This window comes from Podarcis pityusensis (genome assembly GCF_964106645.2).
Source record: "Podarcis pityusensis genome assembly, chromosome: 5".
In the NCBI taxonomy this organism is placed as follows: Eukaryota; Metazoa; Chordata; class Lepidosauria; order Squamata; family Lacertidae; genus Podarcis; species Podarcis pityusensis.
In genome coordinates, this window is record NC_138032.1 from 5077868 (window position 1) to 5104326 (window position 26459).

The 26459-nt window shown below is 49.9% G+C and overlaps 1 protein-coding gene across 1 annotated transcript in view; it reads right to left on the minus strand.

The window, feature by feature from the left end:
- ECEL1 (endothelin converting enzyme like 1) overlaps nt 1–25920 on the minus strand; it is a 51663-nt gene extending 25743 nt beyond the window's left edge. The window contains exons 1-3 of the mRNA XM_081007459.1: nt 24752–25920; nt 592–660; nt 78–188 (exon numbers count right to left, since the gene is read on the minus strand). Coding sequence (XP_080863585.1) covers nt 78–188; nt 592–660; nt 24752–25516 — 945 coding nt within the window. The 5' untranslated portion in view covers nt 25517–25920. The remainder of the gene's footprint in view (nt 1–77; nt 189–591; nt 661–24751) is intronic.
- Between the last annotated feature and the right edge of the window lie 539 nt (nt 25921–26459).

Genomic DNA, 26459 nt, shown 5'->3' on the forward strand with positions numbered 1-26459 from the left:
GACCCCACCCCTCATTTATTTTTCCTCTCCAGCCCTGCCTCCACCTTCAGAAAGGAGAAGAGGAATGGTGGACTCACATTGGCCAGCCTTTGCTCCAGCTGCAGAATCTCGCTGGCTTTCTGCTCCACGTTCTCAGCACCCAGCAGACTCAACAGCCTCTCCATGAAGATGCGATAGGCAGCCAAGATCTGCGAAGGGACGAAGGAATTTGCAGGCTGGGTTTGGTCAAACAGTCCTTCTTGAAAAGGCATTTGACAAACTAAATGGGCAGAGCTCAAATGGCCATTTTCCTGAGATACAGCATGATTTTATTTCTTATGCAAATATTGAGGAACACTGCCGTTCCATGCCACCAGTATATGGCGATGTCTGGCTCCAGGTCACGGGTTCGAGTTTCACGTTGGGCAAAAGATTCCTGCCTCGCAAGGGGTTGGAGCAGATGATCCTACAGTGTGCAAGACCTGCAGTTTTGAACCCAGGCACCCAGCCGATTATTTTGTTCTTTACCCACACCTGTGGGTCCACAGGGATTCATATATTTTAAATTCCCCCAGCATAATATTTACCTGTGTGTTGACACTTTTCACTCACCTTTTCACTCTCCTCATCCTGTCCCAGGTAGAGGGTCCTCTCGGACAACGTCAGACCATCTTGATCAATCTGTTGAGGTAGAGAGAAAATACATCAGGCACAGAGGAGTGAGGGGTCCTCTTTCTTCCCATCCTATGGCTATGTCCATGCAAAACTTGCAGCACATGTGAGGAACCTTCGGCCCTCCAGATATTGCTACAGTTCCCATCTTCCATTACCATTGACTGTTCTTGCTGAGGATGGCCGTGAGATGAATAACATTGCTTCTGGCAGAAGGGGAACTGCAGCAATATGGAAACGGTGGTGCAGGCAAGGAAGAGAAAAGGATTCCTTCTTTCGCCCCTAATTCATTCTGCCCAGGGCCGGTCCTACCCTTAGGCAGAGCGAGATGACTGCCTCAGGTGGCACATACTGGGAGGCGGCGGTGCCTCTCAGCTCTTCATCCTGAGTTCCTGGACCACAACGTTCAGTTGGAGAAGAGAGTTGTGTGTCATGCAACTTGCCCACAACTTTTATATCTACCCTATTACTAGCACTGAAATAGAATTTAGCAGTCAGTTCCGTTAGCCCGCTCTCTGGGAAATGGGTGGGTGGGTGCCATTTTGTTCTTTGCCTCAGGCAGCAAAATGTCTTGGGCCGGCCTTGATCCTACCTCTTAACAGTGGAGGGAAGCATCTTCCACTGGGTCTGGTGACATCTGACCAGCCACACTTGGAGGCCCCTGAATCCAGTTCTTCTTCTGGCCAATTTTATCATATCTAAGTGCCTTTCCCACTCATCTCTGTGCCCTTTGCCCTCTTTCCTCTCCAAGATATTTTCATTTCCTGTGCTCCAGCCTCTCGCTCCTTCTCTGCTGGTTGCGGAAGGTGCTTCTTGAGAGATGCAGAGATGGCTGGCCGCTGATGCTTAGTTGCTGAAAGGAGAGGTGCTGGGGTCTAAGCCCCTTGTCCAGCCTGCACCCAAATCCCAGATTTAAATGTGATCCTGTCCGTGCCCTATTTTATCCTCTCAAGGGCTCAAATAAGGACCGTGACAAATGAGACCTAATGATCACAGGCAGACGAGATTCTTAATAATCTGGTGGGAGAATGGATTACAGGATCGGGCTGCTGAGTTTTTGGACAGTACAATAGATGGCAGAACGGTTTGCCTAGCATCTAACCATTGTGCAGGAGAAGGCACTCTGCACATGCTCAGGGTTTACCATTTCTTTGGGTGTGTGTTTTGCTTCAAATGCCTAGCACCCTTGCCAGTTTTTAATGGTGTAGCGGGTTGCATCTCATCAATGCACAGGGAAACGGCACTCTGCAAATGTTTGGAGGCTACCAGTTTTTTGAGTATGCTGTAAAAATCTACGGTCAAATAGTTTTGCACATGAGGAAGTTACAGCTATTTTTTAAAATTTTATTTAGAAAGATTTATATACCACTTAAGCAAAATTATATCTAAGCAGTCTACTTAATGCATAGGGGAAAGCACTCTGTGCAAGCTCAGAGGCTACATCTTTTTTATCTTTTTTTCAAATATTCATGACTGAAATTATATAGTTGTTTCATAATTTAGAAGGGTTCCATATGTTAAGTTTATTGTGGAATTGAGGCTACTCGTGAATGCAATGCACTTTTTTTGTTTTTTGCAGTAGCCACAGGACATCATCCTGATGAGAATGCCACCCCAAATTCTTGTTTGTATTTTTAATGTTAGATTTGTCCATTGAAATGGTACATCTGGATTTAATTGAAAAACTGAAATGGCAAGACATTTTGATGAGGATCGTGCTGTGTGGATGCTGTGGGAAAACTTGCATCCTGCACCAACTCCACAGTAAACACCCATCAGGGCAATAAACACACTTACAGTGGTACCTCGGGTTACATATGCTTCAGGTTACACACTCCGGTAATCCAGAAATAGTGCTTCAGGTTAAGAACTTTGCTTCAGGATAAGAACAGAAATGGGGCTCTGGCGGCACGGCAGCAGCAGGAGGCCCCATTAGCTAAAGTGGTGCTTCAGGTTAAGAACAGTTTCAGGTTAAGAACGGACCTGAGGTACCACTGTATTCTATTCAGAGGAACACCTAGACCAGGAAGTCTTTCCCTCTAGTAAGGAACTCGAAAGGCGGATGTGTTCACCTGCACACAAAGGAACTGGTGGGGATCTCAAGCCCAATATTCCTTGCCAGCTGACAAGCCCCACTGAGCCCCCTCCTCCCCCCCCCACCTTCAAATCCTTCTCCCCCACCATGGGATGCTATTCAGACAAAAGCCTCTCCTCTCAAGAAACAATCAGCTAATGGTGGCGGCAGCTTATTGCCAGGAAGAATCAATCACAAGACCAGTCAGATGCCCTGAAATAATTGATTTATTCAGATCGCTTTGTTGGCCTCACTTGCTTTGAGCTCTGGGAAATGAGGTCCTGGGGACTGAGACGGGTCCTGGGTCCCTCTGGAGGGTTGGCGGTGAGAGACCCACCAAGTGTCCCTGTTTTCCAGGGACAAACCTAGATTTACAGGAGCCATCCCAGTTTCTGATTTGATCCCAGAGGGTCCCGGTTTTCCTTAGCGTGTTCCTATTTTCAGTGTATTATGTTTTTATATGTGTTGGAAGCCCCTCAGAGTGGCTGGAGCAACCCAGTCAGATGGGTAAATTAGTAAAGTTATTATTATAGAATGTGGGTATGCGGTGATTGTGCTTGCATGACCTTCACGGCTTAGGACCCTTGTACCTATGGGACCGCCTCTCCCGGTATGCCCCACGGAGGACCTTACGGTCCATAAATAGCAACACCCTAGATGTCCCGGGCCCTAAGGAAGTCAGATTAGCCTCAACCAGAGCCAGGGCCTTCTCAGTGGTGGCTCTGGCCTGGTGGAACGCTCTGCCTCATGAGACCAGGGCCCTGCAGGATCTGATTTCTTTCCGCAGGGCCTGTAAGACAAGAGTTGTTCCACCTGGCCTTTGGCTTGGAATCAACTTGATCCCCTCCCCCTCTATCCTTTCTCCTTTCTCCTTCTGTGATGGAAGTCCTATTTGGGGACTTCCTTGGCTTTTTTTCTGGCCCATGTAGGACCAGTCTGGATAGTTGGGCTTGGTGAAGATTTGACGTTTTCATCCCCAAAAAGTTTTTGATTTGAGTTTCTACTGAAAGGAGGCTGCATTTTAATGTTGTATTTTAATCTTGTTTTTAAGTTGCATTTTAATCAATTGTTTTATACCTGGTGTTAGCCGCCCTGAGCCTGGTCTTGGCTGGGGAGGGTGGGGTATAAATTATTATATTATTATTATTATTATTATTATTTATTACTGCAATTTGGGCCACATCACAGAACCATAGAATCGTCAAGCTGGAAGGGCAAGGCTTTTGTGTTGTCGCTTCCAGTTCTCTGAGAGCTTCGGCTGGGTTAAGGCCCAGAGGTGCAGCCTGGGAGCACTGGACTCCATCCCTCAGAGAACAACAGGTTCCGAGACTCTAGAAGCAAGCTGTTTTGTGTCAGTGTAGCCCAGAAGCCCCAGTTCTGAACATGGTTATTATCTACATGATATTTGAGAGAGGAGGGTGGGGGAGAAGCCTAGCCTGATGAGGAGCGGTTGAAGGAGCTGGGTATGTTTAGCCTGGACAAGAGGAGACTGAGAGGAGATATGAGAGCCAAATATCTGAAAGGCTGTCCCAGGAAAGATGGAACAAGCTTGTTTTCTGGAGGGTAGGACTTGAACCAATGGCTTCAAGTTGCAACAAAGGAGATTCCAACTAAACATTGGGAAGAACTTTCTCTCAGTAAGAGCTGTCTGACAGAGGAACAGGAGGTTGTGGATTTTCCTTTCTTGGAGGTTTTAAAGCAGAGGTTGGGTAGCATCTGTCCTGGATGCTTTTGTTGATTCCTGCATTGAGAGGGTTGGACTAGATGACCCTCGGGGTCCCTTCCAATTCTGCAATTCTCTGATTCCCAGTAGCTCTCCACAAGTCTTGCCCTCCTCCTGCCCCCTAATATTTTCTTTTCTGTCAGAAATTTAGCATGTGGAACGAAGCTTGTCCCCTCAGCAGAATATCGCCCCCCCTTACTTATTTTTTGGCCTGCATGTATTGTCGCACAGTACTGCGTGTGCGTGTCAGGTCATGTGTTTAAGGTCTGGGTAGCAAAGGACAGACAGATTTAGAAATTCGTGTCCATAGGTGTGTGTGACAAATTGCAGAGGGGTCATCCGGTTAGGCTGCAATAGATTGCAATGGATGCTTTGAAGTCATTTCGGCATCAGGTGTAGGGAGGAAATCGCCCACACTGCCCCCTCCGTCCTGCCCTGTATTTTGCTAGAACAAAGGTGGCAACCCAGGGCCTAAGTCTAAAAGAACAGAGCAAGGGACAAGACTGCCAAACAGCGTGCGCAAGGCTCCCCTCATTCTGAGGGGGGAGGAAAGGCCCCATGTCACTCATAGAAAGAAACTTTGGGCACCTCTCCTCTGCTCAGAATGGCAGGGGGGCTGAGTATCCGGTCCTGGCATCCTGCAATGCATTTCTGAAGCAGCATGTCCAAGGAAGGAGAGGCTGAGCGAAGAGCAAACAGGAACTGAACGGGAAAAGCAAACCTGCGGGTTTCTGAAAGAATATGGAGACCTTTCCCAGGTACCCTAGCAGGTACCGGCAGGTATACTGCCCATCCCGTGGGCACCACGTTGACAACCCCTGCATGGGTTATTGTTGTTGTTTTGCAGGCCAACCTTCTACTGCTTCTTGGTAGGACCTCCCCTTTTCCTCTTCTGCGTGACCCACACAGCTACAGCAGCCTTCCTCTTGCCAGGCTGGTAGCGTTACCCAGTGGGAAGGGTCGGTAGAAGTGCTCCCTGCTTCAGCATATGGCTGTCATAACCCTGACAGCTGCCTGCATGTAATGGATGGTTTGATTCTCAGGCCCACTGCGAAACGTTGAATTCTCCGTGCAAGGTCAGAGGCACGAGCGCGGCTGATATCGCCGGGTAGGAAATGAGCTTGCAAGCTCCGACTTGGATCCCGTTCAAAATGTAAAAAGCTATGGAGGGGAGAGAACCAATATTATTCTACGAGGCTGTGATTAAGCCAGGAATGCTACAGAGACAGGGAGCAATCAGGACTAAGAGGCGTCCAGCCTGGAGAGGACAAAGGGGACACAGGTGAGGGAGAAAGGCAGAGAGTGATGAACGATCCCTGCAAAGTGAAAGAGGGTACAGATACCTGACAGGGGCTGACAGGGGAGCTCCCCCCCCCCAATTGTTTAATCTCAAATGACAAATTAAATCAGAGAGGGTTCCCCATGCAGGGCTCTATCACTGTTTGAAATTATCTGGGTTCACAGTGCTTAAGAAATTCTATCTCAGTTGCAAGGAGGGGAAGGGAAAAGTCACAGCAAGAGTGAACACTTTTTTGTACTTAAAATATTTCTCCTAATGCTTGACCAGGCCAATGACCCACTGGTCACCACTGCCTCCTGCGAGATTGAATCCCACAGTTTATGCGCTACACAAAGATGTACTTGTTGGGTGTAGTGAAGGGTTAACCTTCTGTGTCTCGAGGCTGAGAGGAGGCGCTTACAAGGGAAGTAAGCCAGGACATGACGAAAACAGCTTGGAATGCTGTGAGCTGAGTGAAAAGTGAAAGCAGCTTTGCTACGCAGCTGCTGAGAGAGACAGGTCGCAAAATGCAACTTGAATCAGATGGACTGTAAATATGCTACTTTTGAGCAAATAAAGTGCTACTAGGAAAGAAGAAACGTGTGGGACCTATTTACTGACTGCCCTTTCTACACGAACTGCTGTGCAATTCTGCTAATTGCTTTACGACCTGCAGAGGTGCAGGGGAGCGTGCCGGACCACAACAATAAAGCAATAAATCTATCCTAACATGGTTATGGGTCAACGTGAAGCATGAGGAAGGGCTTTGAAGTTTTATCTGCTGATCGTCAGCTTGATCGACTGCCGGAGACTTCAAAGAGGCAGATCGGAGGAGGCTGACAGAGAGTGGGAGCCAAGAGCCATGACGTCCGGAGTTCCCAGTTTGGCTGAGTGAGTACCTTTGGGAAAAGCCAACAGAAGGGAGGCAATGGCTCAGCCCCAGGGACAAGTCTTTGAGAGTTTCAATATCCCCTTTGAGAGACTCAATGGGAGTAATTGGGAGAATTGGCTGCAGTGGAGCTTTCAAGTGGAGCTTTTGCTGGTGGGGGAGCAGCTGTGGAATGTAATTCACCCCACACAGAATGCAGCTGGGAAAGCAGAGGCTGAAAGGGCTGCAGAGCAAAGTGAAGTGGAGAAGCGTGTGCTTGCTTTTTTGGTAGAAAGTGTGGATGCTCATCTGGTGCCTGTTGTCCTGGGTGCAAGAAAGCCAGAGGCCGCTTGGCTAGCACTCCAAGAAGCTTGTGGAGCTGGAGTGGGAAGCAAGGGCCGAGAAGGGACTGTTGCTGTTCCTGTTGCTGTTGTTGCTAGCACTGCTGCTTGTGCTTTTGCTGAGCCTGGGAGCTGTGTGGATGCTGCAACGTGTCTGTGTGAGGAACCTGAAGAGAGGCCAAGTGTTGGGAGCCCTCCACCCTTCAGAGGGGGTGCAGGAAAACGTCCTGAAGACCCCAAGAGCAGTGGGGGGGCAGTGAGCAGTGAAAGCTCAGAGACGCCTCTTTCTCCAAAAGCTGCCAAGAGTTGTTTACGTCGTGAGTCGGAGCCTGGGAAGCTGAAAAGTGCTAGAGGCTTCAAGGTCAGCCACCTGCAGCAAGTAGAGATAAGCGCTTCAGAGTTGTGGGGGAACGCCGAGACAAGTCCAGTCTCCATGGCAACTGAGAGAGTTGCATCTACGGAAGCTGTCAAGGTCGTGGGCAAGTCTTCCTGCCGGGGGGAGTCTGTTGCCGTGACAACCAGAGAGGACATCTGCAGAAGCCCCAAGGAGGGGGGTAGTGAGGAGATTGTTGCCCTGGCGACCCAGGAATGTAAACAACAAGACTTTCTCACTGTAATCATAGACTCTGGTGCCTCAAACTCGTTAGTGCCATCTCCTGATCTTTTGAGGAATTGCAGGACAGTAAAAACTGAGAAGTTTGTTAAGTTTGCAGATGGAAGCAGAAAAAGACTCACAGAAACAGGACTGTTCTTCTGTCCTTTCCTTAAGCATGAAGTCAAAGCTTATGCAGTGCCCGGTTTAACTAACTGTTTGTTAAGTGTGCATGATCTATTGATGGATAATTTTCAAGTTTCTTTTGCAGGTGACAAATGTGAATTTTCCAAGGATGGGAAACACGTGTACACAGTGCAGTCTAAAGATAATTTGTTTGCTGTAAATGTGCCTTTTTCCACAGGAGAGGATGACACCGAAGATGCGAAGGGCCAATGTGTGAATGTAGCACCTCACAATGGTTGTTTACATATTTGGCACAGATGCTTCGCTCATTTAAATTGGAAATTTCTCCAAAAAGCACCAGAGCTGACACAAGGGTGCAAATTTAATGTTTGTGACAAATTTCTAGATTGCAATGCATGTAAACAGGCGAAAGTTGTGACATGCTCATATCCAAAGTCAGAGAGGCAGACCACGCAACCCTTTGAATTAATTCATGCAGATTTGTGTGGACCCATGTCTGTTGAGTCACTGGGAGGTTCGAAGTATTCTTTGCTTTTGATTGATGATTTTTCGAGGTCTGCTTGGACTTTCTCTCTGAAAACGAAAGGGGAGGCGGCTAAAATGATCAGGGATTGGATCACCGCAGTTGAGGTAACCTTTTCCACCAAAGTTCGTGGTTTTCAAAGTGACAGAGGTGCTGAATTCACTGGTTCTGCTTTACAGGATTTCTTTAGGGAGAAGGGGATTAGCCACAGACTGACCGCTCCTTACTCTCCGCAACAGAATGGGGTCGCAGAGAGAAAGAACAGGACGGTGCAGGAAGCTGTGTCTGCGATCCTGTGGGACGCAGGGCTACCCCAGAAGTTTTGGTCGGAGGCCTGGAGATATGTGGTCTATACCGAGAACAGAGTGTACAACTCTAGTGTAGGAAATACACCGTATTTCTTACTTCATGGAAGGCAGCCCAAGGTACACTACCTTCGTGTGTTTGGTTGTGAGGCTTGGGTGCTTATTCCAAAGGCTCTACGCAAGAAAGGTGAGCCAAGGTCTAAAAGGATGATCTTTGTAGGGTATGAGCCTGGCTCAAAGGCCTGGAGGTTTGCGTACCCAAGTGGAGACCAGTCTAGGTTGGTTATCAGCAATAGCGCTGAGTTCTGTGAGCAAGCTGGTTGGAAACGTCTGCACGCCAATCCAGACGTGCTTCCACAGCAGTTCTATGACTCAGACGAGGAGGAGGAGGAACTTGGAGCTGGGGACCACGGTCCAGAGGGACAGAGTCCAAGGCAGGGACAGCTCAGGATCCCTCAGAGGGGGGAACCTAGAACACCTCCTCAGGCAAGTGTCAAGTTTGAGCCAAAGAGTGAGCCTTCTTCACCTGCTGGACCAGCTGTGAGGCCCAAGAGGCGCAGCAGGTCAGAGGGGGAAGACACTGAAGTTGAGGATGATTCAGCTGGACCCAGTGAAGCGGCAGGGTCACCAGGAGTCACACTGAGGAGATCAGCGAGGACAAGGAGGCCTCCTGATCGGTACGACGCTTCAGGCGTCTGGGTAGGTTCTGCAAGATGTGAACCTGAATCCTTCGAGGATATTCAGAGTTTACCTGAGGAAGAAGCAGGCAAGTGGCACAGGGCAATGGACAAAGAGATGAAGTCCATGAAAGATCTAGCTGTGTTCTCACTCACAGAGTTGCCACCGGGGAAGCAGGCTGTGAGTTCCAGATGGGTTTACCGCTTGAAACCCACTGACGCTGAAGAGCCGCAGTATAAAGCCAGGTTAGTTGCTCGAGGATTTACTCAGAGGAAGGGAATAGACTTCACGGAGGTGTATTCGCCAACGTCACGAGCGGAGACTCTGAGAACGCTTTTAGCTTGTGCAGCACAGAGAGGCTGGAAGGTAAACCACTTTGATGTGGATGTTGCCTACCTTAACTCAGATCTCCAGGAGGAGCTGTACATGATTCCTCCTCCGGGGTTTGAGAACTCAAGGCAGGATGTTGTGTGGAGATTGCACAAATCCATCTATGGATTACGTCAATCTGCTAGAAACTGGAACATGTGCCTGAATGAAGCTTTGGAGAAGCTAGGTTTCAAGAAGAGTCTTGCTGACAGTTGCCTGTTCTTTAGAGGATCAGGAGACTCACAGGAACTGGTGCTGATTTGGGTTGATGACGTGCTTTTCGTCTCAGAAACAGATGAACAGGCGGAGAAGTTTGCCAAAGAGCTAGGTAAACGATTCAAGCTTAAACAGCTTGGTGCTGTCAAAACCTATCTAGGTGTCAATGTTGAGCGTGCACGGGATGGAAGTTTTTTGCTCAGCCAGAGAGGTAAAATTGAGCAGTTGCTTCAGAAGTTCAGGATGAGTGATTGTGCAGGAGTGAGAAGTCCTATGGAGACTAGTTTTGTGAAGGACAGCCAGCAAGCAGAACGCGCTGCGTTCGAAAATACTGAAGTGTTTCAGTCAGCCCTAGGGAGTTTGTTGTACTTGTCCCAGTGGAGCAGACCTGATATAGCGTTTGCTGTCAATCTGCTCAGCAGGGAGGCATCAAACCCTAGTGTGCAAGCCTGGAATGGCATCAAGAGAGTTCTGAGGTATTTGCAGGAGACCAAAGACTTTTGTCTTAGGTTGCCAGCTCAAGGAGAAGTCAAACTGACTTGCTTTGTGGACTCAGATTGGGCCAATCTTGAGGATCGCAAGTCTGTGTCTGGCCTAGTGGTGAAGTTTGGGAACTCAGTAGTTGGATGGAGGTCCAAGAAGCAAAGTCTGATAGCGCTCTCATCCACTGAGGCTGAGTTCAGTGCTCTTTCAGAGGTGTGCAGAGAAGTAGAGTTCTATGCTTGTTTGGTGCAGGAACTCTGCGAAGTGGATTGTCTGCCGATACGTGTTTTCGAGGACAATCAACCATGCCTGCGTTTGGCAGAGTCAGGTCAGTTCAAGGCCAGAACTAAACACCTAGACATTCGCTTTCGGAATGTGTGCCAGAGTGTTCAGGAGGGATTAGTTGCGCTGAAGTATTGTCCCTCTGCCAAGAACCTAGCTGATGGGTTCACGAAGCCACTCACCTTCCAAAGACATGGGGAGTTTTGTGAAGGTCTGGGTTTGGGACGACCAAGGGTCGATTCTCCCCTCAGACGCGAGACAAGAGGGGGTGTTGGGTGTAGTGAAGGGTTAACCTTCTGTGTCTCGAGGCTGAGAGGAGGCGCTTACAAGGGAAGTAAGCCAGGACGTGACGAAAACAGCTTGGAATGCTGTGAGCTGAGTGAAAAGTGAAAGCAGCTTTGCTACGCAGCTGCTGAGAGAGACAGGTCGCAAAATGCAACTTGAATCAGATGGACTGTAAATATGCTACTTTTGAGCAAATAAAGTGCTACTAGGAAAGAAGAAACGTGTGGGACCTATTTACTGACTGCCCTTTCTACACGAACTGCTGTGCAATTCTGCTAATTGCTTTACGACCTGCAGAGGTGCAGGGGAGCGTGCCGGACCACAACAATAAAGCAATAAATCTATCCTAACAGTACTTTCTTTAATCTGTCGTGAATCTTCCAGCATTCAGCTTCACTGATGTCCACAGGTTGTGGTGTTCTGAGAGCTGGGGGAAAACTTTTTTCTATAGACTTTCTCCCTGGCATGACTTCCCTCTGCTCACCAATCAGCCAGCAATACACCCCCTAAAACGTCCCCTCCCCACCCCATGCAACAGCCAGGTTCGCTTGTCCCCTTGCCAGCCCCAAATTCCAGGATTGTAACATGGCACTACAAATCCTCCAATGGACCCTGCGTGATGACAGCCTTACATTTCTATGTATATAGGAAGATAGAGCAGGCTTCTTAGCTCACTTGGCACAGCATGAGACTCTTAATCTCAGGGTTGTGGGATCTGACCCCACTTTGTTTGAAAGCTTCCTGCATTGCAGGGGGTTGGACTCAATGACCCTCGTGGTCCCTTCCAACTCTGGAATTCTGTGATTCTCCAACCTGGAGAAGCTCACCAGCTCTTTTGGACTAGAGCTCCCAATACCCCCAATCACCACAGCCTTGAATGTATCAATAGTTTTTTTGCATACATCATCTTGCTGAAATCCTTACGCCATCCCTATAAGGTAGGTGAGCATCATATTGCAGGCTAGGGGAGGGGAGAATGAAAGTCTATTCTAAGGCTGCCTTGGGAGTCCATGCCAGAGGCAGAATCCAAAGCAGGCACCTTCCGATTTACAGCTCAGTCTCTTAACACTCCCGCCACACTGTCAGGCTGTAATAGTTGGTCACATCTCCCAGCTTAAGCAATTCAATGCCCTGCCCAGTAAAAGAAACCCCATGAAACACAGCGAAGCCGTGTGTCTGTCCATTATCGTCTCTAACAAAGGACTCTCCTTTTTCCTGTCCTGTGAATTGGAGTCAATTAATCTTGACATAAGGCTATTATGCCGTTTCAAGCAAAGCTGAGAAACCATCATCTAACAGCAACGATGATGGATCTCGCTGGCTGTGTGACTGCAGAGGCGCTCGGATCCAGACAGCCAGGAAGCTCACTCAAAAGCCTTCGGAGGAGAGATTTGGAAAAAGGTGTCTTGACAGAGGCAGTGTTTGCCCGTGTCAGTCTGTCAGCGTGTGACACCTCATAGGGACAATGCAACAGAGACGCAAGCAAAGCCTAATCTGTTTAAAGCTGGAGTTATTTGCTCCAACCTTTTGCAAAGCCCAGACCTATTTCCTGGATTGCCAGCTTATTTACACTGCTCCAGCTCCTGTGCATTTAACAGAAGCCTGGGATGAAGAAGATTCCCCAGCACTCATCTCCGTGCAAGGGAACGGCTTCCTTGCTGAATGCCTGTGGGTTCTGCTGCTGTTAAAGGCAAAGGAGCTTATCACTTCATTCTTTCATTTACTAAATTTATATGTCACGCTTCCTCCCCAAGGAGCTCAGGGCAGCAAACATGAAAATTCAAAACAAGGGTAAGGAGAGAGCGAGACACCCGAAGTTACACCCAGTGATCTGAGTATTTGAACTTGGGTATCCCCATCCTTATCTAACACTCTGACCAAAGCCTTTGGTACCCGGTTGATGTTGGCTGCTCTAACCAGAGACATCTGGTTGGCTTCTGCAGGGAACAGGATTCTGGATTGAATGGGCCAGCCAAAAGAGTGGGGTCATTTAGCGTCACCCTGCAGAACAGCAACAGCAACTCAATCTGTGATATCGTAGCTGTCTTCAAATATCTTAAGGGCTGTCTCATGGAAGATGGAGCAAGCTTACTTTCTCCTGCTCTGGATGGTAAAACCCAAACCAATGCATTCGCGTTCCAAGAAAGGTGATTCAGACCAAATGCTTAAGAGCTGTTTGACAGTGGAATAGAAGGCGGTGGTGACTCTCCCTCATCGGACATCGTTAAGCAGAGGTTGGATGGCCATATCTGTCAGAGGGTTGGACTAGATGACCCTCGGGGTCCCTTCCAACTAGACAGCTCTGTAGTTCAATCTCTTAAGATCCCTTAATGGGTGAAATTGTAGGCTGGCCAACATATGCCCCTATGCACGCCTGCATTCACACACGCACTGAGCTGCTCTACTCCAGAGGCTTTTATCATAAGCGCCGTGATTTAAGGAACGTTTTAAAAATCCTGAGATGGGCAATAAATCCAAGAGAAATCCAGCTCTCCTGTAAACCCAATTTCGGTCCCCCTTGGTTGGGTGGCATGGAGCAGTATAACATGTTGACACGTGCTCAAGGGACGCGGAGCGGAAGCAAAGAACAACCCCACTTGCCGGCCCCGTAAATCTTTGGATTTATGGCCATTTGGGGGCAGGCGGCCCTCTGCTTCTCCTCCCACACATTAATGCAAACAATCCAGGCAAAAAACCCCGCAGGCGCAGAGCTGTCCCAGGACACAGCCTCTCCCCATTTGCACATACACATTTCTCATCACTTGGGGCATGTCTGCACATCCATGGGAAGCCACTGGGCAAGACGTTGTGCATCCCTTAAACACATCCATCCTCCTTCCACCTGGGAGGTGCCAGAGCGCTGCAGTGCACAGATGGCTGTGGACAGTTCTGTGACTGGGGAACCTGTTGCCCTGCAGATGACTCCAACTCCCATCAGCCCCGTCCAGCATGACCAGCGGTCTGGGATGATGGAAGTTGTAGTCCAGCAACATCCGGAGGACATCAGCTTGGCGGCTGCTACTCCTCTGGAGAATTTGTGGGCTCTGTCTGTCTCGAGAGACAATGGAGTGTGTCTGCAGAGGTGAAGCCAAACTCCTGAAGAATCACAACGCCTGCTGTGGCTGCAGAGGCCGGCAACTCGTAATTGCTGCCTCCCGTCTTGTTTTTTTTGCTGTATTAGCAGTGCCAAAGTGACCTCACCAGGGTGCAAGTCTGGGCAGTGTGTCTGGAGGTCCTGGGATGCCCAGAGGACATGACCCGCCTCTTGGCCTCGCTGATGGGGCCCAAAGGAAGGCAGAGCAAGACATTTGGCACCAGCTTTGCAGCAGGAGTTGCCAGAAGGAGGCGTACAAGACCCCATCCAACAACTTTGGATTTGCATAGGGTTACTCCTTAGCCTTCTCTTCTCCCTAAGATGTCCCACAAGGCAGAGGCCATATAACACCAGTCCTGAAAGACCTACATTGGATCCCAGTATGTTTCCTAGCACAATCCAAAGTGTTGGTGCTGACCTTTAAAGCCCCAAACAGCCTCGGCCCAGTAGACCTGAAGGAGTTTCTCAACTCAACGGACACTGAGGTCCAGCTCTGAGGGCCTTCTGGTGGTTCCCTCACTGTGAGAAGTGAAACCACAGAGAACCAGGCAGAGGGCCTTCTTGGTAGTGGCACCAGCCCTGTGGAACGCCTTCCCGTCAGATGTCAATGAGATAAACATCTGCCTTACTTTTAGAAGACATTTGAAGGCAGCCCTGTATTGGGGAATTTTTAATGTCTGATGTTTTACAAGTTTTTATATATGCTGTAAGCCACCCAGAGTGGTCGTGGGTGGAGTATAAATAATAAAATTGTTGTTGCTGTTGTTGTTGTTGTTGAGGATCAGGGAAGGACCTCAACAGTGGGTTGACATGACAAGAAAGGGGATTTGTGTGATGGTAGAACAGACCTTTTCTGTTGTCTTTGATTTAGTAAGCAGTTCAAGCTACTTTCTGAGTTCAAGTCAACCTTCATCAACCTGACAACAGCCACCAGCAGCTTCGGCCAGCTTAGAAGATGTGCACTCATAAGAATGTAAGAAGAGCCTGCAGGATCAGGCCAGCGGCCCATCTAGCACAGCATCTCTCAGTGCCCAACAAGATGCCCTGTGTGGAGCCCAAAGGCAGGACCTGAGCTCAACAGTGACTCTCGGCACCTGTGATTCCCAGAAAACCATACTCAGAGGTCCCAATGCCTTTGACAGCAGAAACAGGACATGGATCATTGTTGTCCATGAATTTATCTAATCTTCTTTTATAGCCGCAAAAGTTGGTGGCGATTCCCAGCAACTGGTATATTCAGAGGCACAGTGCCTCCAACAGCAAGACTCCTGATTGATCAGGTTAATTGATCAGGTTAATTAAAATAAATAAGTAAGTAACCCACGTGCTAATCATGGGCTCCATCTGAGAAGCTGCCTTGCCCTGTCTCACACAGCGGGAGAAGCCTCTTCCAAAATAACGGCACCCATTGCGACCTGCGCCTGCCCCATTTGGAACCAAAGGAAGCATTCCCCTCCAAAACTACAGCTATGGTCGCATGCAAATGTCGCCGTCTAATCTAGGGTTCCCACATGTTCCCGGGGACAGTCCCCAGATTTGCAAATCTGTTCCTGGGAAACATGGCAGCGGCAGCCTCAGCAGCCCAGAGCCAGTCTGGTAGCGCAATTGGCTGGCTTCAGGAGCTGCTTGCTGCTCGCTGCCACTGCCGAAGGTGAACCAGGGACGTCCGGCGGGACAGATCTCCTGCCCCCTTTATTTGACAGATTGGGGGAGGCTCAGGAGTCACAGGTGGGTGGCTGTTGCCCAGGAGGGGTGCAAGGTGTGCGGTTTCTCTGCCAGGCAAGGTGCAAAGTCCTTTCGCACCCTGCGAAAGATAAATGCGGAGTTTTTTTTAAAAAAACTGGGCAACGGCTGCCTGCCCGTGACTCCCAAGCCTCCCCCGATCTGTCAAAACAAAGGGGGAAGGGGGCAGGAGATCAGGGACGCCGTTGCCCAGTTTTTTTTAAAAAAACTGCACATTTATGTTTCACAGGGTGCGAAAGAAGGGCGTTGCACCTTTATACAATATGCATGTGTGCTTGGGCCCACGGTTCTTTGCCTCACCATCCCCACTACTGACTCCCTGTTGCTACTCAGCTTCCAAAAAAAAAAAAAAAAAAAAGTCTCCCCGGATTCATTGAAAAAAATCTGGTAACCACAGTCTAATCAATTAAAACTTGTTGGCTTAAGATTTCCTTAATTGAGTGGCAGCGGCTGTTAACTGCCTTGGGCAAGGAGCCATTTCCATGAGAAGATTGGCAGGCAGGGTGAGGGTGTGGAATAATTCTCCCTCTTGCGATCCCCTCCCGGGAAGTTCTAAGTGCGCCCAGGCAGAGGGGCCCTATGGTACCCAGGACAAACTTTTGTTTGAAGGCTGCTGCCCAGCCCAAGCCTGGCGTACAGGTGAAGCATCCTAAGGAGGGAGGGCGTGGTGGCAGGGGTGGCGCTTGAAGTAGCTGCCCATTTACAGTGAGCACCTGGGAAGCAGACCAGGCACACCCAAGTCTCCTGGTCACAGTCTTCAGACTAAACATCAGGAAGAACTTTCAGACAGCAAGAGCAGTTCAACAGTGGGATGGACTCCCTTTGGAGGTGACGGACTCTCCTTCCTTGGAGATTTTTAAGTAGAGGTTGGGTGACCATCTGTCAGGGATGCTTTAGCTGCAATTCCTGCATTGGGGTGGGGACAGGCCGTTAGATTACATTTTAGAATCTACAGTTCTATGATTCTATACCTCAGTACTGCTTACACTGGCTGGCAACAACTCTCCAAGGAGTCTTTTTGCAAGCCCTACCCAGAATTGAACCCCCTCCGGGACCTTCTGCGTGCAAGGCAAGTGCTCTACCCACTGAGCAACAGCCCCCCGTATCAGGAGAGCCTTCTGTTGCTGTCCTCCTGAACACATACATGGAGGCTCCCTCCCTCCCTCTCCTCCTCCTCCTCCTCCTGCCTTTGCGAATCCACCGCTAGTCTGGAAAATTGCCTGGTGCGCTGCTTTTGCTAAACACTGCAATTACGGGGAGGGAAATTGCCTGGCGAAGTTTCCCCTCCCGCCGAAGCCCCGTTAATTTGGGCATAAAAGAAGCGCCTCCACCATGCAAATGAGGGCCCTGGCGCCGCACACCCGGCAGCTCCTCGCGGGCCCGAGCAGGCAGTTGTTAGCGCTGGCGGCTGGTGGGAGAGCCGGCTGAGGCTCCCTCATTTTCCTCGCGAAGCCGTGCTTGGGCAACGGGCCGGAAGGCCAGACGGCAGTCTCCTTGTCCATGTGGCAAATGTCAACACACACACACACACACACACACAAATAAATAAAGAAATATGCCAGGCACTTCACCAGGGGAACAAATTGCCAGGGTAATGGAACAAACTGTGCATTAAATGTGTGCTCTTTGCATTGCTCACCAGCTTTGCACTTGAAAACCGGCTGGGTTCTTGGGGGTTGTGGAGGAGAGGGACTGGCAGAGGAGGAGGTCCCTGGCCGTCATGCTTATGGTCTTGGCCTTTCCAAGCTATTGATTAGCGCAGCCTTCGTTAGCCAGGCTCTGAAATCGTTCGTTTCATTTATTTTACTTTTCTGAACATGCACTCCCTCCCTCCTGGTTCTGGCTCTGAGGCCTTTTCCTTGGGGAGCTTCAGAGGCAAGAGAAACGACGGGCACACGTTCCCGCATCCTCACGACGTGGCCCTGGTCGGCAGCTTTCTAGCCACAACCCATTTCCTACCCACCTCCCTATAATTTGCCCGTTGCGGAGCTTTTAAAAGCTCACACGCCCCGTCGGGAAAATTAGAGGCAATAAGAGAACACAGGCAAAATAGTACAGGGCTGGTTTGCCAATGACCCAGGTTAAGAGAGGCTTTGGCAGGGGCAGGATAGCACCTTCCTGTTTTGGCTCAGGTGGTGAGCCAAAAGTGCTCCTGCAAAAGTGTTCTGTCTCTGCTTCTTGTGGGAGTGAGTTCCACAGTGTAAGACTGCAATGTGTGAAAAAGTTCCTTTCTTTTATCTGTCCTGAATCTTCCAACATCCATCGACTTTTACATGTCCCATCTTCCAAAAACTTTTTTAAATCTACAAAAGCTATGAGAGGGGATCAAAGAGCTGGAGGCAGAGCAAGCACACCACCTGCAGATAAAGCCCCCAGATTCAAGCTCTACAGTTAAAATGCAAAAAATGTGCAAAAACTCTTTCTGCATTGAGGGGGCTGTTGGGCCTCTTCAGACGTCCTCCTTATTGTGCATCCATGATGATTTGCACCCAGGATGGAAGAGAGCCCGTTATATGCAATTGGTTTGAACTCTCAATACTGTTCACACCTGCAAATATTCAAGGACAGACACTCTGTTTCCTTTCCAACCTGCAAATTCCTGCTGAAACCCTGGGGTCCTCCGCACTGCAAACATTGCAGAGTGTGCTTTTGTTGACCCGCTCTTATTGCTCTGTAGTGCAAGAGTGCCCCGCCCAACCAAGACACAACAATACGGCAACACTGGGGAAGCATTGCAGAACAACTACTAAAGTGGAACGTTGTGTTGTGGACAGCCTAGTACAAATCCGGCACTAACTCACTACTATTTCATCAGTGGCAAATGGCAAAACACATCTGCAAAGAAAGACGCCAGTCTGGGCTGCAGTCAAATTAAGACAAGAAGGAGTTTCTGTGTTGCAAACTCGCCTCCCAATTAACTGATGGCTTGCTCAGATTTGCCTTTCTGCCTGGAAAGTAACCCAAAGTCAGGCTCCTCATTTGCAAATACACGTTGCTAATTGCCGCGGGAAAGCATCGACCCAGCCGCTGATTGTGATGCATTAATTACAAATCTGAAACCTCCTTTTCTTAAATTGGAGTGTGCTCCTGTGGTAGATACTGTAAGGTGATTTCTTGATTACTGCTGCGAATGTAAATTTTGGGGGAGGGTGGGGAGGCATATCCTGTCTTCCTGACAATATGGTAAAGGTAAAGGGACCCCTGACCATTAGGTCCAGTCGCAGACGACTCTGGGGTTGCGGCACTCATCTCGCTTTACTGGCTGAGGGAGCCGGCATACAGCTTCCAGGTCATGTAGCCAGCAGGACTAAGCCGCTTCTGGCGAAACCAGAGCAGCGCATGGAAACGCCATTTACCTTCCCGCCGGAGCAGTACCTATTCATCTACTTGCACTTTGACGTGCTTTTGAACTGCTAGGTGGGCAGGAGCAGGGACCGAGCAACGGGAGCTCACCTGTCGCGGGGATTCGAACCACCGACCTTCTGATCGGCAAGCCCTAGGCTCTGTGGTTTAACCCACAGCGCCACCCACGTCCCATCCTGACAATATAGCCTCACAATATTACCAGGAGCTCAATAATCATTTGAACCAATTGACAGCCCTTTTTAAAAAACAGAACCCTCCCACTATTCTGCTCCGGGGGGCTGGAAGAACCCCCCCACAAGAGGGGTGCCAATGTGAATAAAATATGGGGGGCAGGTAAGCTCTGCCCCACATAACTGATCACAAGACAGGGTGCATACACACACCAATTAAATGGCAATGCCCATCAACTTTGGGGTCCCTGGTCCCCTCAAATATTTTATGGGGGGAGGGACCTTGGCCCTTAGGAACTGGCTCCTGTGCTCCAGGAACAGTGCAATGGGGAGAAGAAGGGAAATGGTTCTGTTCGGTACGCAGAAATATTTGCAGTGATGGAACAATCATAATAGCACGATGGCAAATTCCCTCCAGATCTTCAATAATTGTTGGGAAAACTTTGGCCAGGAAAAGAGTGGCACGTACACAAAACAACTTCTTTCTTACCAGAGTGAAAGACTATGGAATAAATGTCACCCTCTGGTTTTCCGTCCATATTGGCTGACCCACTCACTTGTCTTCGCTGCAATCAAAGCCAATTGCATAATCTTATGTCCATTTGTACAGGGCAGTAGCTGTGGGGGGACTGCAGCCACTTTCCTCCTGCTGGCCACATTTGAGGGGTTGGATGAGGCCGCCCACTTGCCCATCACCTGACATCACGATGATGATGTTGGAGTCCAGCTCATAAGAACCTAAAACAGAGCTCGGCTGCTGGATCAGACCAGTGTCCCATCTAGTCCAGCATTCTCACAGTGGCCAAGCAGAGGCCTCCATGGGAAGCCTACAAGCAGGACCAGAATGCAACAGCCACTTCCGGTTCCCAGTGTGCTACCTCTGAGAGTGGAGGGAGAACCCCATATCATGCCTCATAGCCTCCGGTGGCCTTATAACCCTCCAATCCCCGTTAAAAGCAACCCAAGTTGGTGGTTGCCATCCCTGTGTCTTGTAGAAGTGCATTCCATCGTTTAACTTTGCGCTGTGTAAAGAAGTTCTTCCTTTTGCCGGTCCTGAATCTTCCACTGTTCAAGTTCACTGTTCTGGATGTTCTAGAGTATTGTGAGAGAGAAACCACCCCTGTCTCCACTTTCTCCATGCTGAGCATCGTTATCAAGCAGCTCTGTCGCGTCCCTGCTTCCTTGACTCTTTTCTAAACTGATACACACCCAAAATGTTGAAGGCTTCTTGCAGTGGCCAGCCAGACGTCCCAGGTTGCCTGCAAGCAAGACCTGGGCATGGCAGTCCTCTCCTCACCTGTGTTTCCTGGCAGCTGGTATTCAGAGGCACATTCTGCCTCCGGCCGTGGAGGGAGAGCCTGGCCAGAGAACTCCTAGCCGTCAGCATGGACAATTGCTGGTGGAAGTTGCAATGCAGAGGACCGCATCTGCCCTGCCCTTGTTTCTCTTGCCATCTGGTTCAGGAATAAGATAAGGCTTGCCTACACAGAGCTTCTCCTGCACAAGCACCCCTGGGATGAACCCCACAAACTACGTTTGACCAGAGCCTTGCCTACCTTGCCCACCTCATCCCACTGCAAGATGGCGGCAATGCAGGATCCGCCTCATCTTTCAGAGATGGAACTGGGAGCAGGAGGTGCCCACCCCTGTTCTGATGCACCCATCTCCGTTCCACTAGGCTCCCTCCACCAAAGTTATTGCACATTTAGGAGAGAAAGAGCTGGTTGCCTGAATTCATGTGAACCGTTCACTGGTGTGAGGTTAATTTTAACATGGACAGAGGTAACTGTTTTGAGCAAAGTCCACAGACAGTACACAGATGGTTCCAGTGCAAATATGCCCTTAACACAAAAGGAGTGCACAGGGCAGTCCATTTTTTGTTTCGACCTGTTTCTCATTTTTTTCCAAGCTTAAAAGTCCAGTTCTCCACATTTCCGGATTTTACATTTTATTTTACTTTATTGAAGCCCTCGCAGAAAACTGCCAGCATTTTAGTGTACTACCTTTTTCGACGCAATTTGTCCAACATATGCAATTTTTTGCAAGCAATCTTCTTTAATATAAAAGCATTTTTGAATGTTACTTCTGCAAATGTATGCATTTTTAAAAAAACAAACACATTCCCCTAATATGTATAGCTTTGTGCATATTATTTGCTTGGAGAACTGCATGACAAAATTTAGAGAGAAGTGCGGAATTTGAAGGATGGCTGCGCTACAGCTCGATGGTGTGTGGATGAAGTGGATTCTCTCCAAAAGGGGATAGGAACTGAATTTCACCTCTGTCCCTATAACCCCCACGCAGGTAATTCTGTCAAGTCTGAAGGACAGGACATGCATCACACAACACACACACACACACACACACTGCAACCCAAGAGCTTTATGTGATTGCCGCACATGCATCTTGATGTTTTCTCTTCTATGAAAGTACCATGCTGATAGATGGGTAACCAATGGCAGGGGAGCTCTGTGCTGGTGGCCCGTGACTCTTATTGACCTGCCTGCCCCCCAAGATCAGCAGATGAGGCCTTGGGGGTGCCTAGCCTGGATGAAGAACACGGGTGCTGTGAGCCTAGGAAAGGGTCTTTTCAGTGGTGGCTCCTCATAAGTGGAGCTGAGGTGCCTCTGACCCCACCTCACTTCTCCTACCTAGGCAGTTATCTTTCCACAAGCGCCAACATTGATGCCGAAATCCAGCATCGCCTGAGCTCTGCGAGTGCAGCTTTCTCCCGACTGAAGTGCAGAGTGTTTGAGGACCGGGACATTTGCAGGGAAATCAAAATGCTTGTTTACAAAGCTATTGTCCTACCAACCTTACTATATGCTTGTGAAACATGGACCACTTATAAACGCCATCTCCAACTCCTCAAAAGATTCCATCAATGGTGTCTCCAAAAATTTTTACACATCACTTGGGAAGACAGGCGAACTAATATCAGTGTACTGGAAGAAGCAAAGATCACCAGTGTTGAAGCAATGATTCTTCAATATCAACTTTGTTGGACTGGTCATGTTGTGCGGATGCCTGATGATCGTCTTCCAAAGCAACTATTCTATTCCAAACTTAAAAATGGAAAGCGTAATGCTGGGGGTCAACAAAAGAGGTTTAAAGACGGTCTCAAGGCAAATCTAAAAAAATGTAGTATAAACACTGACAACTGGGAAACACTGGCCTGCGAGCGCTCCAGTTGGAGAACAGCCTTTACCAAAGGTGTCATGGGCTTTGAAGACACTCAAACTTAGAATGCAAGAGAGAAACGTGCTAAGAGGAAAATATGCTTGGCAAATCCACACCACGATCAACTCCCACCCAGAAACCAATGTCCCTACTATGGAAGGACGTGCATCTGTTTTGGCAGGCGCTCGGCAGAGGAGGAGAGACCTGGTGGCCGCTGCCACTATTAGGAACTGCCCTTTTGTGATTTATTAAATGTTTTTCAGGGCTGCATTATTTCATGGATTTTTGAAATCCCATTTGTCTGCTGCAAACTGCCCATTGGCTTGTGTAGCAGCAGGTGGCATTTAAATCACACACACACACACACACACACACACACACATATATGCACAAGCACTGTGTATGTGTGTGTGTGCTTCTGCGGCTGACCTTTAGCCCATACACATTGCGTGCACTGCTCAGTTGGCAGAGCATGAGACTCTTAATCTTGAGGTTGTGGGTTCAAGGCCCATGTTAGGCAAAAGAGTCCTGCATTTCAGAGGGTTGGACTAATTGACCCTCGTGGTCCCTTCCAACTCTACAGTTCTATGATTCTATGCCTGCTTCGTTTTCACAACAGCCCTGCAAGGTTGCTTGCATGATTCCCTTTCCACGGGCTTTTGGAACAAAGGCTGAGAGATAAGAGTTTTGCATTATCATTGCAATGAATTCATTTGCTACCCTGAACTGCTTTGGGAAGAAGGACAGGAGATAAATTGGAATGATAACAATAGCACACATCAGGCGCTGTAAGATAAAGGGTCTGGGGGAGGGAGCGTCACCTGAAATCAAATCCATGTGCTTCTATTAATCTCTTACTTGGTTTTCATGAGGAGGTGTGGACAGTTTAGTATCTCTTATTGGCTAGAAAAACCATCGGTTGCCAAATGGCACAAACTGCCTGTACCTGAACACGACAGAATCTGGGGAATTGCCGGTACAGAACCATAGAATTGTAGCATTCGAAGGGACCCCAAGAGCAGGGATATGGCAACCCTTAAGCTGAAGACAGGCTTTTTGTTGTCGTTCCTTTTCGTACAGATATCGGAAGCTGCCTTATGATACTGAGTCAGTCCACTGGTTCCTCTACAATGACTGGCAGCAGCTGTCCAAGTTTTCAGGGTTTCGGGCAGGAAGACTTTCAACCCAACCCTACCTAGAGATGCTGTCAGGGATTAAACCTGGGGCCTTCTGCACTCCAAGCAGATATCCTGCCAGGAAGGTACACTCCTTCCACAAGGTAGCACGGAAATCTTCCTGCGGCAGCTTACCCCAGTCTCTCTTATGCTCAACAGGCTTAGCAGGTGTCTGTATTGCTGCAGAAACGCATTTGTCTAGAGCTGAGAGCGGGGCAGAAGAAATTGGTGTGTGGGTGTGCCTTGCCAGAGGAAGCACATCCTCTCGCAAGCCACTTTTGGCTGCCTCAGAAACGATTGTCTGACTTCAGCCTTGCTGAATATGTATGACAGAGGGAGCGGATAATGAACACTATGAAAGGGACGTCTTCCTTTTGTTAACTCTTGGAAGATGAGGTGCAATACGGCTGTAAGTGCATATAATAATAGTAGAATTATGCGCCTGAGTCCCTCCCCACCCTCCTCCCTGTGATCTGATGTTTCCACTGAAAATGCGTGGCTACGAAGCGGATAAAAGAATAGCAATGAATCCCAAAAGTACACTTGCGCAGCAAAAGTGCCCCTCTCGCAGCAAAGACAACAAAAGTGCCCAGCGATGCACACACAAAGGCGGGGGGTGGGGACGGGACACATGTGAGGTTGCAAAAGGAACAAGCCCACATGCAAACATGAACCACACGTGCATCCGATCAGAGGCAGTGAACCAGATTCAGCCACTAGGGGTCGACAAAGCCGCACATGTAAATGGCTCCGGGCACACCCTGGAACAACGCTGAGACAGAAGGACCAGCGCTCCAATTCTGGTACGAAACAGCACCCCATGGCCCCTCCTGTGTGATGACACTCAGTTGGCTGAACATGAGACTTTTAAATGTCAGGGTTGTGGGTTCAAGCCCCACATTGGGCAAAAGATTCCTGCATTGCAGGAGGTTGGACTAGATGACACTCGTGGTCCCTTCCAGCTCTGCAGTTCTATCATTCTATGATCCGGCTTAGACCAGGAGGCTCAACTCAGTGTTGAATTTAGGGCCATTCCCCTGTACAGGCCGCTGAGCCAAGGGGGCACCACATTGAGAAGATCCATCACTGAGAAGATCCATTTGGGGGCACCAAATGTTGGCCTGGCTGAGGGGGCCAGGATACCAAAGATGACCCAAGTCTGCCCCCACTCAGTCTCATTTCCCACGAACAGCGGGGTCCAACTTACCCGGATAACGTAGCGCGAGGAGTTCTTATCGTCCAAGTTGACCGTGAGGGAGAAGAAGACGGCTGTGCTGTAGACTCCCTGCGTCTTGTAAAGGAGCTCGTTGAAGTCCCATCGCGCCTGCCTGGCCGTGGCGGCGGCCATGTCCCAGCCGCCGCAGTCCTCCAGGACGTCCAGCATGGGCCGGGCACCCTGCTGGTCGATCTCCGCCATGTCCAGGCAGGAGCGGAAGAATTCCTTGACCTTCCGCTCGGCCGAGGCCTGGTAGGGCCTTCGGATGGGCCTCAGCAGCAGGCGCCGCAGCTTCTCCTCGTTCTGCTCGCCGATGGCGGCGATGATGCCGTAGATGAGCTTGTCCTCTGGGATGGCATGCCGCCGCAGCCAGCCGCCGCAGGCGAAGGAGTAGAAGTCCTTGCAGGGGTCAATGGTGTGGTCGATGTTGCCGGCGACGAAGCGTGACACCTTGACCAGGGCCTTGCGCTCCTGGCATCCCTTGAGGCAGTAGGCGTCGTATTCGAGGGCCACGTATTTCAGAACCAGGATGCAGCCCAGGATGACGCAGAGCCCCGCTGCGAAGACCAGGCCCGAGAGGAGGCAGATCTCGCGCCGGCTCCAGCGGGGAAGGCCGCAGCGAGGCTTCTTGGGCACCGTTGCGCCCAGCTGAAGGTTGAACCCGTTGGGCAGGGTGCCGCTGCTGCTGTACTTGCTGACATACCTCACCTCCTGGAACTCGTCGTAGTGCGCCGTCAGAGAGTACGTCTTCTCCATCTTTGCGGCAGCGGATGTTGGGCTCTCAAAGTTAAGGGGCGCCCTGTGCGATGCTAAAATCCAGCACTCCCTCTCATGCTTTGTTCTATGTCATGGTTGCGGTGCCCGGTGCAGCCGAAACAGTTGCGCTACCCTAAAACCGCCTCCGCTGGCAGGCCAGAGGAGAGCTTGGAGGGCTGGCTGGGGACAGGGGTACAGAGGTCACCGGGTGGCCATGATGGCGCTGCTGCAGGAGATTCCAGCAGGGGGCGTTTAAGGCAAGCGACCAGGCAGGCAGCAGCAGCAGCAGCAGCAGCAGCAGAAGTTCCTGATTTGGAAGCACCTCAGTCCAGGGAATCCCTCGCGGGACGGGGGCATCCACGCGCGCGGGGAACAGGTGGAGCCGCTTATTTTCCGCGGGGAGAGGCGGGGGCTGCTCTACAAAAAAATATAAAAAACAGCAACACACATACAGTGAGATGTTTTAATTAGCGAGAGGGAAGAGAGGCGCCTCCACATTTTATAGCATCCTCGGGCGCGCAACGCGCGATAAGAGGCTAGTCGGGAATCGTTCCCCGTCCGCACAGGGAACTGGTGGGGCAGGGAGCGGGGAGAGGAGCCTGATCTCACGCCCCCCCTTCCCGATCCAGCCCCGCCAAACTCTCCCCACCCTTCCTAAACTGCAAACTCCCTTCCCTGCTAAGGCCCATGAGATTACGCGCCCGCCAAAACTGCCCCCACCCCCACTCCGGGAGAAAAAGAGCATTTTTAGCGGGACAGACTCCAAGGAGAGGCATTGCCTGGGGCTGCAAGGAGAGTAGCAGCCCTCCCCCCCCCCCCAGCTCCCGGCGGGAAGAGACGCGCGCCTCTTTGGAGACGGGCGGGGGGCGCTTGAAATTGGGACCAGTTCATCGCGACCACCCTTGCCTTTGAATCATTTCTCCTTTCCAACTAGGAGATGATC